This window comes from Polypterus senegalus, chromosome 3 (genome assembly GCF_016835505.1).
Source record: "Polypterus senegalus isolate Bchr_013 chromosome 3, ASM1683550v1, whole genome shotgun sequence".
NCBI lineage: Eukaryota > Metazoa > Chordata > Cladistia > Polypteriformes > Polypteridae > Polypterus > Polypterus senegalus.
In genome coordinates, this window is record NC_053156.1 from 83,525,043 (window position 1) to 83,543,178 (window position 18,136).

The window sequence follows — 18,136 nt, forward strand, 5'->3', positions numbered from 1 at the left end:
CATGAAATGCCGCCCAATCAATTTGACTGCATTTAGCTGGATTTGAGCAGACAGTATGTCTCTGAACACCTCAGAATTCATTCGGCTGCTTCTGTCCTGTGTCACATCATCAATAAACACTAGTGTCCCAGTGCCACTGGCAGCCATGCACGCCCAAGCCATCACACTGCCTCCACCGTGTTTTACAGATGATGTGGTATGCTTTGGATAATGAGCTGTTCCACACCTTCTCCATACATTTTTCTTGCCATCATTCTGGTAGAGGTTGATCTTGGTTTCACCTGTCCAAAGAATGTTTTTCCAGAACTGTGCTGGCTTTTTTAGATGTTCTTTAGAAAAGTCCAATCTAGTCTTTCTATTCTTGAGGCTTATGAGTGGCTTGCACCTTGCAGTATACCCTCTGTATTTACTTTCATGCAGTCTTCTCTTTATGGTAGACTTGGATATCGATACGCCTACCCCCTGGAGAGTATTGTTCACCTGGTTGGCTGTTGTGACAGGGTTTCTCTTCACCATGGAAATTATTCTGCAATCATCCACCACTGTTGTCTTCCGTGGACGTCCAGGGGCCTCATGCATAACGCTGTGCGTAGAATTCGCACTATAACATGACGTAAGCACAAAAGCTGAAATTTGCTCATGCACAGAAAAATACAGATGCAGGAATCTGTGCGTACTCCAATTTCCGCGTTCTTTCGCTACATAAATCCCAGTCAGCGTGAAAAGTAACGCTTGTGCACGCGCCTTCTGTCCCGACCCCAACTCCTCCCAGAATTAAGCCTCTATGAATATGCAAATCAATATAAATCGCCCTTAAGCTTAGCCTTCTGTGAAAAGACAATGGGAAAAGCACGGGGGAAAATATAAGAATTTCAGCGAATACCAAGTGGAGGCAAAGGAAAAACATACTATTTGTTGATTTAAACCATGGTATAATCAACAAAAGAAAGTTGATCGAGTGATATAGCGTGTTGGAGAAACTTGAAAGCTGAAGTTCACAAAGTCGCACAGTGCTGGAAATAAAAAAGAAGTTGTCAGATATCAAAGTCATGGTGGCCCTGGGCAGAGAAAGAATCGGTGGCCCCTTCGCCTGCCAGTGTCAAAAGGTATCTTATTCACGGTGGATGGCCACGTCCGTTGTGGACACTGCATAGCAGCCTTGTGCTCATGACACAACCGTTTAACTTTTGTCGAAATTTGCCGCTGCATTTTTAGCTGTGTTGTTATTTTCTCTTTCTGTTTTATATTCAATATATATTGGCGTGGCCGCCCCCGCAGTCCTTGCTTTTTTTTCTCTAAGTAACCGATCGCCACACAATCAGCTTTGGACGTTAAGTCATCTGTAAGCTTAGAGCGCCGATTCTTCAAAACGTTTAAGGAACATTGAAATATCTTCGTAGTACATGTTTAATTATTCTATCCTTCACACCAGTCCCAGTGAAGAATATAGATTATTTAAATGACTAACCAGTTCTTAAACTTTCCACATTACCACTCCCAGAGCCCAGTTCTGTACGTTCAGATTGCCAAAGTCATATTACAGAGAGACATCAAAGACACTATACTTGGAAATTTAGGTTGTTCTAAAATCAAATGGGGGAACAACCCGCTTTTTGAGAGATATAACAAAGTCCCCTCCTAGGACTATGACCTTGGGAACAACTGGTTCTTGATATTGTCACAAAACTTAGATTCTAATAATGGCGTTTAAAGTAGTCTTTTTGACACTGATGCAAGAATAGAATTCATACCCTAATGAAGCGGTTTGACCCATGTTACCCATTTGGGCTAAGACAAAGGAGAGCACATAGAGCTTCCATGTGGGTTCACTACCCAAAAAGAAACAGTGAGCATCAGGTGCAACTTGAGGCTTATCTAACCATACATGACTTCTGCAAAACAAACATTCACTTGGGATGTAAAAAATAATTTCTGTGCAGGAGAAGGAGCCTACGTGGAAGACAAAAAAATACCAGCTTGATATACTGGACTCACCCCTATAATTGACACGCTTTAAAATGACTTCTTCATTAGCTGAGGTCTTCCCTGGCAGCCCAATTTACCCAAATGACAGGCCTTGAGAGGGTTTGGGAAAGCATACAAATTTCTAGTTGACTACCATACAATTACTGTACAGTTAAGAGTTGGCAGGTGGTTAAAGCTGTGGACAAATGGATGAATTTCTGCACTCATCATGGACTGTCCATAACAAATACAATGTTTGCCTTGTATTTTGTTGTATTTTCAGTTGTACGATGCTCAAGCAAAGAGACCAGTGCGCTGTCCATCAGTTTTTGAGATAAAAAAACAACATCTTCCATGCAATGTATTGTGTGATCTTAGGCTGCAGGTGTTGCACCGAATTCATACCCCCCACCAAATCATCATCTCCTTCTTCATATGCTATTTTTTTTAATCTTTCTTAAGGTAAATTTGTAAGTTCTATCGCGTAATTATGTAATAGGATTCACATTTGCTAATAGTAAGATCACATTTATTTATATTTTGCATATTATTGCATTGAGTGAAAGGCAATATTATTCAACTGCAATTGAAATAGAATTTTATGATGTTGATGTCACCCCTCACTTTTAACCCCAGACTGGAAGGTGAGAATCACTTCAAATTTCATCTGCTGTCGCTAGCTGACCTGTAGACTATGCCCTGGAAATTTCACTCCTACCTAAGAGTGTGTTGCAGCAATTTTCATAAAGTTTCTAACATCTTGCCCTCTTTCAATAGCACCAGCATTTTTCTGTTTCAGCGATATATGAGGTGACCTGTACATTATTGCACCACCCCTTGATCTAATGTACGAGTGACCACTAGCTTAAATCTCCTGGCTTATTTTATTTTTATATGTGATATTCATAGAGTGCATGTGTGAGACACTCTGGAGCCTGAGCGGTGTTCTTAATCTGATAATGCTATAACACATTTTCTAAATTATGTAGATAATAAAGAAGAATTAATACTTATTATTCAGTATGCATCAAGTTTTTCCAAATAATAAATTAGTTCAACAGTCACCAAAGCTTATAAAATACCAAGTCAGAAGCTGGACAATATTCATAAAGAATCCCTCACTGCAGCACAAACTTCTCAGTAGATAGAGCACAGAAGCTACAAAATACATAGTGTGAGAGATCTTATATCAAATTTGGAGAACACCTGCAATATGGAATGCAATATGGAGGAAATTACAGTCATCTTTCAATGTGCACTGTCTGAACTGGTGGCTGATCAGTTTCTTAATTAGAGCTACCAAGTCTGCTTCTTTTTACTGAAGATTAATCTTTAAATGTATGTTGATCTGTATTGTTTTATTTCTTATATTACAGCAAGTATTTCCATGCATTGTTTGCATGGTGTTGAGGTAAATATATACCAGTCCAAATAAACATCTGAAATATAGTTTCTATATATTTTAATAACATTTTTGTGATATTTTGTGTCTGTAAAAGTCTGACTTGTGTGGAATTAATTTTGTGACATTACCTGCCATACTAAGTCCATTAAACATGCTCATGAGGTGGTCTGTTATTACGCACCTTTGTTCCCCATCTTTGACTCCAAAAAGAACACTGCAACTGCACTTAGTCTTGGTCCGGTGCTAGTTCACAGCTCTGAGGCACACTGCAATGGCACTAATCCACAAAGTTAGCCTTTGTACCGCAAATATGTATTAAAACCAGACCAGCATGGGATCATCCCCAACTCAGAGTGACTGCAACTGACCCTGTGTAACCGTAGCCAATTCAGTTCACCTGCCTGTGTTTGAGTTGGAAAAACAAAAGAAATGTAACCAACTGCATCTCTCCAAGTGTTTTAGGTTACCTTGGGTAAAGGTGTCAACCAAATAAATAATAATAATGTTATTAAAGAAAAAAAAACTACTGTTATTTAAAACAACTTAATAATCCTATTTTCATCCTTGTTCCCAAAGTTTTGCTAAAAATGTTATAAGATTCCATAAAATATTTGGGTATTTTGCCATTGCTATATTGGTATTAATATTGTTAACTAATTCACCTCTCAGAATACCTATTAAATGCAGTAAAGTTATAAGAGTAAAAATGCAGAGGAGGATACTAGAATTTATTTGAATATTGACAGTGATCTTCAAAAGCAAAATAAATCAAATGTATTTTAAATTATATCAGATATCAAAATTAGCACAAAACATCATTAAATAACTTTTATACTGCTCTTCAACATCAAAGATAACAGACACTTAACTGAATGAAGTTCATTAAAAACACACTTTTTTCGATCTTTTGAATACTTGGAAATGTACCTGTTTGGTGGCTAATCTGAGTTTCTTTGTTTCCTTGTAGTTCTTTCCCAGTTTAAATGAACCTGCTAAACCTCGCCCTTTAACTTGTTCCACCATGTTTTCTCCAATCAGCTTCCCCAAAGTCCTTTTGATGAGACGCCGGTTCCTCTGCAGGTCATACCTGTAAGTGGCACGGATGTAGGAGAAGATTGCATTGATAGATGCCCCCTTACCAACTTTCATCTCCTTGATAGCTGTAAGCAACATGATTCTTAAAGCTGAAAACAAACATTAAGAGCAATTTAATCATAGGTATAGTATATATTTGACTACAGCATCTATACTGTGTATAAAGTCACAAAACACAGCAAACATGATTATCTATAGGCATTCTAAAATTCTTTTATTAGGTACATTTTTATAATAAATTTAGAAAACGATTTTTACTTTGGATCTAAATGAACAACTTATGATGTAAAATTATAGACATTTTTGTAGGGAGATTTATTTCTTTGTGTTCATGCACTACTACATCATAGTTCTAAGTAAAATAAAACCTCAAATGTGTATTGTATTTATCAAGCATACTTCTGCCACCAAAAGATAGGTCTTTGCATTAGCTGTAACGTAATAGGAATAAAGTTGATGAGAGGCTGCATAAATAGAGATTTGGTTATGATTAAACAGGTACTGTTATCAGTATTTCCCACTGTAACAAATGAAACACTGGGAAAACACCAAATATCATATATAGGAATATCAAGTATCTTTGCTAAGTAGTGCAGAACTTTTTGACAGAACTGTCAAGTACTTACACTATAATTCAAAAATTGGAATCACCCAGAAAATTTCATGTTTAAAAAATTGATACTTCAATGTACTATTAAACAGATTTTAAAAACATGGTTAAGGCATTAGTAATGTTGCAAATGACTATTACTACTTGAAATCACTATTTTATAATTTATTATTCATATATGATGGTACAGCCTCATTTTCAGCAGCCATTACTTCAGGGTTCTAATGATAAAGTAAACTCTAAGCTCATCCTTAATCAATCATGTTTAAATGCTATCTGGTTATTTTGTTAGCACCAATGAAACATGTTATTCTCTTTAAGAAAGCAAGTAAATTGCTGTTCCTTGGGTTTCAAAGTGCTGGCATATCTAAAGTTCAATTCTGGGTTAAAATGGCCAAAACAAAACAGCTCTCTCAAATGTCAATCTATTGCTGCTTTGTGAAATTAAGGTTATTCCATAGTACACACTGGCAGGAAACTGAAGGTTTCATACAAAGGTGTATTTATTTAATGAGAGAAACAGGAAAAGTGAATCTAACCAGGATAAAAAAAGCAGAAGGGCCAAATGCACAAAAAGTTAACTACATCAGTGTTTGAGAAACAGAGAGCTTATAGAGATCCTCAGCTGGCTGCTTCTTTAAATAATGTTATATGATTTTAAATATCACAATTCAACTGCAAAATAACTTTTACTTTATTAAATTATTATTAAATTGTTTTGCTTTTATGTCTAAATAATGTAATATCTTTATGACTCAACAAAACATTTATCCTTTAGATTGTATGACAATATACTGTAGCTCATTAAATGAATGCCTTTAATCAATCCAAATTCACAATTTATTACCATCATATTAATCTGCTCAAAAATAAAATACCCTTTAATTAGTTGTATTCTCTTTTTCTCACGTTTAACCTATTCTATTACTACATCCTCCTTCCCTGTGTTTGCTGTGTAGATATATCTTCATTTACACTGCTAATAAAATGACAACTCAGAAAAGGAAGAACAAGTTGTGTCACTGATAATACCAGTTTCAAAACAACTTTCAGATAGTACATTTCACCTACTGCTACTTTGACCTTGGACACTATGTACACTACATAGTTGCCGACTGTGTATTGGCTGGCTGACAGCCAGTGAGTTTATGTGCATGTACAAATCATGTGATGTGACAAATGTACCGTACACAATGTTAAGCATTTAGACTGGCACAACAAGTGGGTGTATTCATATTTCATTAAATCACTGCTGCTTACATTTGTATTAAATTAATATCTATTGTTTTCTTCTGTTTTGGTCTGATATAAAAAATAGAATATTTTATATATATTTATATAAAATATATTTATATTTATTTATATATATATATATATATATATATATATATATATATATATATATATATATATCCTCTTTAATAAAACCCCTATGTGCGTCCAGGTGTCCGTGTGTGTGTGTGTGTCTTCTGGTGAAGTGCGCATGCTGGGTCACGGCGTGTTCAGTCTCTTCCTGTGCATTCCCTGTGCAGACACACACAGAGGCACATGAGAGACAGACACGCACACAAAGGCGCGTGCACGACAGACACACGCACACACACAGGCGCACACGCGACAGACACATGCACGCACACACACACACGAGACACGCACACACACGGGACACACAGGCGCGCGCGGGACGCACACACACACACACAGGCGCGCACGGGACGCACACACTCACACACACACACAGGTGTGCGCGTGCATTGTTGCAATGTTACTTTTCTTGGTTGTTTATTAAATTTTCAAATGTTCATTTTTTTCCCTGTGCTTAAAAAGTGTTTTTAGCGAGCAGGTCGTAAGGCTATAGCGCAAACTCTTCCAGTCTTAGTTTTCTCAGTTGTTCATGGTTCTTAGTGTTATTCAATGTTTATACATTTAGTTTACTATTACGCTATGCATTCAGTGGTATAATTAACTATATTTGTGCTTAAAAACTTAAAAAAATATATATTTACATACAGTTCATACGGTCTGGAATGAATTAATTTTATTTACATACAATCCTATGGAGGAAATTACTTCGGTTCACGATCAAATCAGGTTAGAACCAGAGTTTTGGAACGAATTATGGTCGTGAGTCGAGGTTCCACTGTATTACTGTCATACAAAATTACAGGCATTTTACGGAAATACAAACCAGTATTACTGAGAGAGAAAATTAAAGGCACACAATACAGTGACGTATATTACAGCTACTTACAAGGTCCCTTGCCATTTAATATAGACTGTTCCTACTAATGTTTATGCACTACTGTTCTAGCGCCCGTTATTGTAACGGGCTTAATGTCTAGTGTGTGTATATATATATATATATATATATATATATATATATATATATATATATATATATACTAGCAAAATACCAGCCTGCAGCGTAAGTACTGCCTTAAAATTTTTATTAAGAAGAAAATTAAACCTTTTTAAACTGAGGGAAAATATACCAATTATTTGTTAAGGATCTCTTTGTATGCCACGTTGTCAGTTCGGCCCTCCAGTTGTAATATGACCAAGCTGTAGCTGTGCGCTGAGCTTACTCTTGAGCATGCAACATACAGTTGGCCATGTGAACAGTAATCTAGTTTCAAATCTCACAGCTTGGATTGCTGCTGTCATAATCGGTTTGAGTTTCATGGTTTGTTTCAAGTACGACAGTATTTGTAGGACTTGTGTTGAAGAGACATTCGGTATCTGTCAAGCGTTGTAAGTATACAACCCGTTTCATTGATAACTTCACATCCAGCTTTTGAGAGTTTAAACATTTCTAAACATCAAAGTGTCCACTACTGAAATCGCCACCTGTGAATCTAAGATGTTTAAGAAGCATTGGCGGTTGTCCAAAGGTGTAAAATATTTGGCCATTTCGGTACACTTGAAAGCGACAACTGAACAATTCAGCGGCAGCCATCAACTCACATGCAGATGCATAGGTGAAGGGCTTAAGCATTTCACTCTTCTAGTGCTACTGTGTAGAATAATTATCTCCTGTACCGTCATCAGTCCACACCTTGAACCTGTCCCAGTCATTCAATACATAAGACACAATGTTCCTCCGGATATCAAGAGTGAGCCTGATATGGCCGTGCAATATGTAACAAAGAGAATGGAAAAGGCATGTGCCATCTCCGGGCATGGAAACCACTTGGTAAGTGACAGTTCTTTGATCGATGCTGATCACCTCGATAGACATGTTAATGGGGGTACGGTTGGAATGATAAAGGAAATGGGTACCTGAACAATGTAAAGTAAGTCTAAAATACCTACACAATAACTATAATCGTAATAAGTGAACAATAAAACAGCGGAGAAGCTGTGGATTAAATAAAAAAGGCTGTAGTTATCAGCAGGGAGACGTGAATACCGTGGCGAAGCAAAGAAGGGAATGTAGTGGCTGGAGCGACAGACGGCCTTATATAGCCAGGCAGCCAACAACGTGGGAGGCGTTGGGATGGGGGACCCAACGCCGCCTCACACGGTGACCGAGCTGCAGGCTATGGACGTATATATGTATGTAAGTAGGATTCAATTAGCGTTGGGAACCCGCGTACCAAATTTCTTGAAGATGGGCCCATAAGTAACAAAGACCGTTGAAAAGTTCAATATGGCGGCCGACAGTGGCATCATACCACCGAAATAAGTACCAAATTTCAGCCTTTTACCTACACGGGAAGTTGGAGAATTAGTGACGTTGGAAAGTTCAATATGGCGGCTGACAGTGGCGTCACACCACCGAAATAAGAACGTACATTGGTTTCGGTTAGCGTAGGGAAGCCACCTACCAAATTTCGTGAAGATGGGGCCATGAATAAGAAAGTTCAACATGGCGGACGTTGTTGACCATTATGACCGTTATGCGTAGAATTTCGAAATGAAACCTGCTTAACTTTTGTAAGTAAGCTGTAAGGAATGAGCCTGTCAAATTTCAGCCTTCTACCTACACGGGAAGTTGGAGAATTAGTGACGTAAGAAACTTCAATATGGCGGCCGACAGTGGCATCATACCACTGAAATAAGTACGTACATTGGTTTTGGTTAGCGCAGGGAAGCCACCTACCAAATTTCGTGAAGATGGGGTCAGCCTTCTACCTACACGGGAAGTTGGAAAATTAGTGACATTGGAAAGTTCAATATGGCGGTCGACAGTGGCGTCATACCATCGAAATAAGTACATACATCGGTTTCGGTTAGCGCAGGGAAGTGAGCTGTAAGGAATAAGCCTGCCAAATTTCAGCCTTCTATCTACACGGGAAGTTGGAGAATTAGTGATGAGTCAGTGAGTGAGTGAGTGAGTCAATTTCCACTTTTTTCTAAAAATGGATTTTAAAATTGTAAAAAAGAGAGGAATTGTACAATTAAGTTTACCATTACCAAAGTAATTATTCTCAAGGACAGCAAAGGTTTAAAAAAAAGTTTGCAAAATCCATTAAGATATGATTCATATGGTTTCATGAGATATTCACAGAAGTTCATTACCACAGTCAATATAAACTTTAAGTCCAAGTTTAGGTTAATTGTGGTGTGTACAGAGTACGCTATAATTCTTATTAGTAAATATTTTCAGGATACCAAAGTGATACTGGATCATTTTACAAAAGATGGTGTTAAAATTTACTGAATGAATAGAGAAAGCAAATAATACATTAAAACAATGTATATATGGTTGCTTAGAAATTCAAGCTTATAATATATAATAAGAAAGGATTAGCCTTATTTTTTCTTAAGCAAAAATGTCTCAAGATTTAAGTAAAAAACATAAAAGACATTCAAAGATCATTTTGTTATTTAAATATTTACATCAGTAATATACTAATACAACAGAAATGCTTTGCGAAATGTAAACATAATGCTGAAAAAATTCATAAAAAAGTAACAGCACTCTTAATTTCATGGATGCATTCTCCAAAAATAAGCATCCTTACATGGATTTATTTTGAAAGAGTACATTAAAGACAACACTACCAGGTAAAATGTATTGTTAAGTATACATCTATTGAAACAACTTCTAAACATCTTGATCATTTCAGAGATGGCAATCACAAGGCAGTTCATTGCCAGCTGCTCCAGATTTTGGTGAAAAAATCTGTCTGCACATGTCTCCTCAACTCCTTAATGTCATGTCTAATTTGTCTATTGGGTACTTTGGTATTCATCCCAAATGCAAAAGGAGTATGTGTTAGGTTATGTGAGAGTGCGATTGTGTGGATACCTTGCTTTTTGTCTGGGATAGGCTCTGGGCCTACCAACACTGAACTAGGCCAGAAGGTCAGGAGAATGGAGGAGTGAGTGGTAGTGTCTCAATGGTCTTAATGCCACAAGTAAGGCACTGTGAGCTGGGGGGCTGAACGCACCCCTGGAGGATACAGACGCTCCTGGGAAAACCACTCCTAAAAACGCTGACAGACTACCTTCACATTGCTCCCTTACTTGCTGTGCGTGCGTGTGTCACGTGATAAGCTTCCCGCACGGTACTACGCATAAGAGACAAATGTTAGTTTGCAGTGTTTGAATAAAGTTCCTGTCTCTACAACATCCTGTGTTTCTGTGCAAATCTGTGACCCAAGCACGAGTTGTGATCGACAGCAACCTTTCTGCCTTAAGATTCTAAGTAAGTTTTGAGCTGTGTTTATCACAGTTTCTGCATATGTATGCACTACATAAAGCATATAAAGATGCTGAAATTCCTTTCCTCTGAGAGCCATGCCAGTATAGGATCAGAGTTACTGTATATGGTATATCCTCAAAATTTATTTGCAATCATGTATTAAAAATTAAAACGAGTGCAGACCTACCTACCTCAATCCCTTTCACTTTGTGCTAATGAATATGTATAACTGTACTTAGTGTTAAATAAGATTTTATCTATATAAAAAGGAATACAGTGGAACCTCGGTGTGCGAGCATAATTCGTTCCGGAAACGTGCTCGCAATCCAAAGCAGTCGTATATCAAAGCAAATTTCCCCATAAGAAATAATGGAAACTCAGATGATTCGTTCCACAACCCAAAACTATTCATATAAAAATGATTAATACAAAATATAAAGTAAAAATATATAAAACAAATTAACCTGCACTTTACCTTTAAAAAGAATCATGGCTGGTGTGAGCGAGTTTCTAAACTCATGTGGGATTCCACCGAACGGGACGACACGCAGAAGAGCATCCCAAAACAATCGCAGTCTCCCAGCGCTGTAGCAGTTCGCCGTATAAGCGCATTTAAAAAGATCACAGACATGCTATAAGCGCCTGCCGTCAATGGGTGATACAAGGAACATTATAAAGATCCCGCTACAATAAATAACAGCGCTGTTGCTGTTTCAAGCTGAAGGCGGCTGGTGTTGTTAAAGTACTGAGACTCCGCTTCGTGTTTTGGGGCACACACACACACAGTCACAATGCTGTAGTAAACAGTATACGCTCGTACGGAGTTGACTATGTGAGTGAGGCACACAGACTCAGACGGAGAATAGGAGATGATTGCCCTCAAGAGAAGAGAGAGAGAGAGACAGCGAGCAAGAGAGATAAGGAGAGCGAGCGAGCGAGATAAGGAGAGAGAGAGAGCGCTGTGCGAGCGAGCGAGATAAGGAGAGAGAGACGCGCTGTGCGAGCAAGATAGATAAGGAGAGAGAGAGAAGAACCATCAGCTCAGTTGTGATCACATGACACTCAGCAGACAAAGTGTATCCATACTGCTCGTATTGCAAGACATCGCTCGTTTATGAAGTCAAAATTTATTAAAAAATTTTGCTCGTCTTGCAAAACACTCGTAAACCAAGTTACTTGTAAACCGAGGTTCCACTGTACACTGAAAAATGATTAGGAGTTTAGAACTAATATTCATTTAAATTAAACTGATATACCCCAACTGGTGATATGAGGATGCAAGATCAGATGAAAAGGATATACACGTAACACACCTTTCCGTGACTGTAACTCCCTAGATTATAACTTATAACATGAAACATTAGAGAGAAGTTTTCAAATACATACACTTTAAGACATCTCAGAGGACTGCCTCTTAAATCTCTAAAGTGTAATAGGGTTCAACAAAAAGGCGACCTGTGCAGACAGATTTTTATCAAAAATCATTACCTGCTAAAAAGATTGGTTGGAACTGTTCGTTTCTCTTTAACTCAAATGGACATGTTATTAAGTACTACATGCAATGGTAAGTGGATCATAATTTATGATTAATCATAATCTTAAGATTAACTGAAGAATGTAAGTTATTATCAATAGTGATATAGTCAATTTATGAACTGCTGCAGTGCTCTTATTCGTTATTCATATGAGTAACTGCAATGATCTTGTACTTAATGCTTTTTTAAGAGATTTTACATTACTGAATTACTATACATTATGATGTCATAGCTGAAAGGGAAAGATCCATAATTAAAACCTTTACCAAAAGAACCCAATTATATGGACTTGATGTTTCCATTGTTGACAGATGACGTGAGTAAGCACAAGAAGTTATCATATCATTATTTACATTGCAGCTATTTAGTATTTATTTCAATGAAAGCTTTAAACTAAACCATTAGCATCACTTAATGGTCACTGTTAAAAAGTTGTGAGTTCCATGATCATTATCTGAAAGCTTTGTTCCAGCCTTTCCCAACTCTGCAAAGTGAAATGGACAGAAATACGTTAACTGCTTACTTGGATACACAACTTTTTCTTTGGGCTTTAATGGCGATTCATTTAAATTTTGCTTCTTTTTTCCATCTTTAGGTGGAGGAGGAACAAAATAGTTCACAGACCTTCCCTGCAAAAAATCAAAAAAAAAATTGATCATTCAAATATTATTTTAAATACAAATATCTAAAACATATGTAAATAAAACTCTAGGTTATGTTTATCTGAATTGGTAAGAGTTCTAAGATAAAAGAGGCATTAGATTTAGCAATTTTATATTTTCTCAATGTTAATGTCAATGTACTTATAGCACGTTTTAATAGCCAATTGTAAAAGTGCTATACAGTATAATTTAATACACAAGAAAACAAATCCCAAAATAAACAAAACAATGAAAAAGTAAGGAATAAAACAAATAAAACATTTACAAAAAACACATTTAATATTAATAGGACTAATAATAGGACTAAGCTCCACCAAAATGGCCAAAAAGACCATGAACTGGACCTTAAAGGAACTAACAGAAGGTGCAAGGCCTACTGCAAAGCCACATACCTGCTACTGGAAATGCACAGCTCCCTTTGATATAAGGTAACAGCAGGGAATGCTCAAAAATGACTCTACTACTGATCTTAAAAATCTCGCAACTAGCGCAAAAGCTTAGAGAGTTAACAGGGAATCAGACAATGGTGGGCTTTGTAAACCAAAAGCATTATCTTAAATTGTATTATGAACTTCACCAGAAACCAATTGAGAGTGGACAAAATTGGCACTATATAGAACCTCTTTCCAATATCTGTAAATATCATAGCAGCTGCATTCTGTACGAACTGTAACCAAGATAAAGCAGAGTGATAAACACCCAAGTATAGTGCACTGTTGTAATCAAATTCTTAAAATTATCAAAACTGCCAAAAACAATTAGCTCAGTTTTGCTTTCATCTATGTGAAGAAAGTTCTCTGTCATTCAGGTTTTGATTTCAACAACACAGTTGAGAAGACATGCAAATTGTTGAGTATCACAGTCTGGGACAAATACATTGAAATATTATCTGCATAACAATGTTACATAATGAATTGCTTCTTTAATGTGTTTGCTAAGGGAAGCATATAAAGAGAGACAATACAGCATACAAAATAAATCACTCAGGAACTACACAAGTCAACTACTGATATGAACAGAAAACATTAACATAGGGCAAGTTGAGTCGTTTATTTTCATGTGTAGACAGTATTGTAAACTATGTACAGTACATAGTATATCTGGAGTTTTTTTGTTTTTTCTGTCCTCCCTGGCCATCAGACCTTACTTTTACTCTATGTTAATTAGTGTTCCCTAACTCTATTTTCTTTTTTATTTTGTCATTTTTCATTATTATACACACACACGGACACCTGGACGCACACAGGGGTTTTATTAAAGAGGATTTCAATCAACTAAAGTAATAATATTACAAAGGTGCTTTCATTTAGCAACATTTCCATGCTCAAAGTGCTTCACAGAATTTCAGAATGAACAACATGGGGAAAAAAATTTGAAAAAAGATCAAATTTACAAAATTGATTAACAAAATAATATCCACATAAAAACTTGACTTGAACCTAGCTTTGTAAAATTTGACTTGCTTGTATGAAATGTTGTTTGATTTTAATAAATTCTATAAAAATGCTATAAAAAAAACCAAAAAGAAACACAAGAAACACAAATAAAAAAGTAAATCTTGAAAGGCATAGTCTTCCCAATGTATATGGTCCCCCTTTAAACAAAAACAAGCAAGCCTAGTTAGACTTTCACATTGACCGAATATTGCCTAAGCAGAGTCTATCATACCACGCCCTATAATACAGCCTACTAAAGAAAGCTTTCATTCTTGTCACACTGTTGACTTTCAAAATCCTGTTTGTACAGAAATCGATACTGGTGGACAATTCTTTAAAAAAGATATCTCTTTAATTTAATATTGTTTATATATCAGTATGCTGCTGCTGGAATATGAATAAAGTATCTATCTATCAATCATTATTTGTATGAAATAAAATGCCTTCCATTCCACTGCCTGCTTTCTAACTTTGAATATATACAGCATTTCTATATACATGGGTCAAAAGATTATTGTTAACCTACTTATAGCTTTATTTATACTTCATAATTTTCCAATATTTTTCAAAAACTCATTGGTGCTCTGTTTCCCTTGGTGCCCTAAGCATTTGCTGATTTTATTTCATTTATCATTATCATGAAGGGGAGTAAATAACCATACTCAGCAAACTTGGCTTTGGGGGGTTGGGGGTGGCCTCTTCAAAGTCTGAGGACATGATCAAAACTAAAAATGATTTTAGAGAGGAAAAGGGAGCAGTGTTGATTGGGAGTAGAATCTGGGGTCATCTTGAAAGTCCAATGATGCGATCGTATATCGTTCAGAGGCTGTTGGTTGGTTTGGGGTGCACTGTGTATTGCCAAAAGTGCTGTATGTGTCAGAAGGTAACTGAATGCCAACTCCCTTTCACAGGCCATCTCTTTGGGAACAAGAAACAAAGGTGGCTCCCTGATGTCCTCAACCTCAGTAAATATGATAAATGAAAATTTCTATATTGTCATATTTCAATTGTCTCATTTCTACCTACACCACCTCTACTTCCAACTGAGAATTTTTTTTCTTATTTTTTATGATTTAGATATAGTTATGTACTACATTTCATGTACTCATGTCTGAAGACCAATAAAAGTTCTGATTGTTCATGAACTAATGTTTTTTTATTTGTTTCTACTATTAATGTGAATACATATAATCCTATTTTTGTTGTTTTAATAGTGTTATGCAACTGGCCCTGAGGCAGTCTCAAAATGCATGAGCCAATATGCACTTCAACATATCTGTCATTTATTAACCCTTGTCACAGGGTGATCTGAGTGGAATATAACTTCCACATGCAAATGATCTCTCTGACCTGGTAAACAGACGTAGTTAACAAAACAAAATAACCAGATATAATAACTGCTAGAGCAAAAATAAAAGTTTTTGAACATTTTTAATTTTCTTGCAATATTTTTTACATTAAAGACTTTTGATGATTTATGTAACTTTTATGATGTGCTATAATTAAATGTTTGTAGTATGGTAAATTTTTAGTTACTCGTTTTTCTACAATGCATGGTCTTTAAACTAATGTTCTTAACTCATACTGTGTGACCTTTTTGTAAATATTTTCCAGTCTTTGATAATTACTGATCTCCAGTAGTAATAAGTAAAAGATGCTGATATTTTTATAGGATATTTTTCTAAGATGCTGATACTTTTTCTAGAAATGGCACTTTCAATGTTGGTCTATAATCTGTAATTAATTAGTACCATGGAATCCAGAAGCTGCAGCATGTTAGCAATCTGAGGAAATGACTCTGCCAGCCAAACCTATTGATTACACACAGAAACACAAGAGCAAATCATTTTCCAAAAGGTCCTCACAGGGATAACCTCCACGGGGCAATTTATTAGATTCATGTGCATTAGTATTTCAGTCATATTTCCAAGCATCACAGGAGCAAACCTAACAAATCAGGGAAACCAATCAAAATAAGGAAGAAAATTTTACTTCCTAATAAACAGAACTAGAAAATGCAATAACATACCCAACGCTAGTATTTTTATCAACAGATATTTCAAACATTTTTCACAACTAAAATTTACCATTGTAAATTCTAATGTTAGATTATGAATAATATTTATATTATTAAACAGAGCTCATGGACTTTTCAAGCAATTATATCAAACTTCATACGAGATTTCACAATTCAGCCAAGCTGCATTTTAAGATCTAATATAAGCTTCAAACCTTATACTTCATCCATTGCCATTCTGCTCTTCTGCATCTTATTCTTAACAAACAGGCAAGTTTTATTTTTTTTTTTGTTTTTTGCTTTCTAGGACTTGTTTCACACAAATGAGAAGTATGCCTTAAATAGCAATCAGCTCAGCTACTGAATATAATATATTTGATAAAGGGCTATCCATCCATTTTCACTATCCATCCATTTTCTTAATCCACTTAACCTAACTATATTATGGCTTTGGGGAAGTATTGCTATTTCTAGCAGTTTTGGCCATTGGGTAGTAACCAACCCTAAAAGGAGAACAAATCCAATAAAGAAATACATTTTGTAAAATGCAAATATGCATACAAGTACACAATGAAAATGATTAAAATATGAAAGGCCTCACTGTATGGGTTAAACATGAAGAAATTTGTTGTAGCACTTTAAAGATCTTAATAATTTTCATCACATCCTTTTCAGGACTTCAGGGAGCATTAGACAAATCCAGCAGGGACTAACACTGGATAGAACACAAATCCACAAGGGCACACAAACACCCCCATAAACACATTTAAAATGTGGTTACCTTTACAGATAATAAGAAACCTGGGAGTAATTTTTTGGACTATGAAATGAAAATAAAGTACATGGTGATAACCCAAGAACATAGAATATGAGTAATAACTAAAGCACTGAAGCCAAAGTGTCTCAGTACTTCACATTAATTATGGGTCGAATCACACAGATTTAACATCTACATTTCTAGCTCAGATCAGATTAAGTAAACAGCCTACTTTCCTCAATCTATCCATGTAGAGGCTAAGCTTGTTTTTTTCTTTTTGCTTGCAATATGCACAGCCCAGAGACTGTCCTGGTAGAAACTGGCAGAAGACCATCTCCTTATTTTACTTTTCTCATACACTATGCAAACAAGTTACTATTCTGTTCTCTTTACATTTCTCTGTAGCAAGAACAATAAGTTTTATTTTAATATTAGAGAGGGGGAACTACTCTCATTACAAGAGAGATGGACCAAAGAGCCCTACAGTAGATGTAATGCTTTTCTGTTTCATTGATGAGAAAAGCACCACAGGTAGGTTCCCGAAGAGTGACTTTAGCTGGTTGCTGATAAATTAACTTTGCTCTTCCTTATATTTTGGACGATCTGCTCCCTTATATTCACAGTAGTAATCTTAGATCCTCTAACACTTTTTATTTATTACTTGAAGAGCCAAGAATAACAGAAACAGTGAGGCAGCATTTTGCTATTAGAACCAAAAATCTGCAGTGCTTTAACAATAGATTCAACAAGGCTAATACCATTGGACATCTTAAAAAAATTCCCAAAAATCAATTTTTAGTGGATTATAATATGTATTGTAATATCACACAATTTATAGATTTGCAGTCAATATTAACTTCTGCTATTCTCTATTTCCTTTTACATATTTCTGCTGTGGTGACTTGAGCCACTGCCATCTCATCAAAGTCATTGTAGCTGCCTAAGTGTTGGAAGGAATGTGGATACTCCAACACAAACTCTCAACAAGGCGCCCTGCATTTAAC

The 18,136-nt window shown here is 36.1% G+C and overlaps 1 protein-coding gene across 1 annotated transcript in view; it reads right to left on the minus strand.

The window, feature by feature from the left end:
* Positions 1-18,136, minus strand: part of shprh (SNF2 histone linker PHD RING helicase) — a 116,275-nt gene that overhangs the window by 66,919 nt on the left and 31,220 nt on the right. The window contains exons 7-8 of the mRNA XM_039747526.1: positions 12,784-12,889; positions 4,298-4,554 (exon numbers count right to left, since the gene is read on the minus strand). Of these exons, the coding sequence (XP_039603460.1) occupies positions 4,298-4,554; positions 12,784-12,889 (363 nt within the window). The remainder of the gene's footprint in view (positions 1-4,297; positions 4,555-12,783; positions 12,890-18,136) is intronic.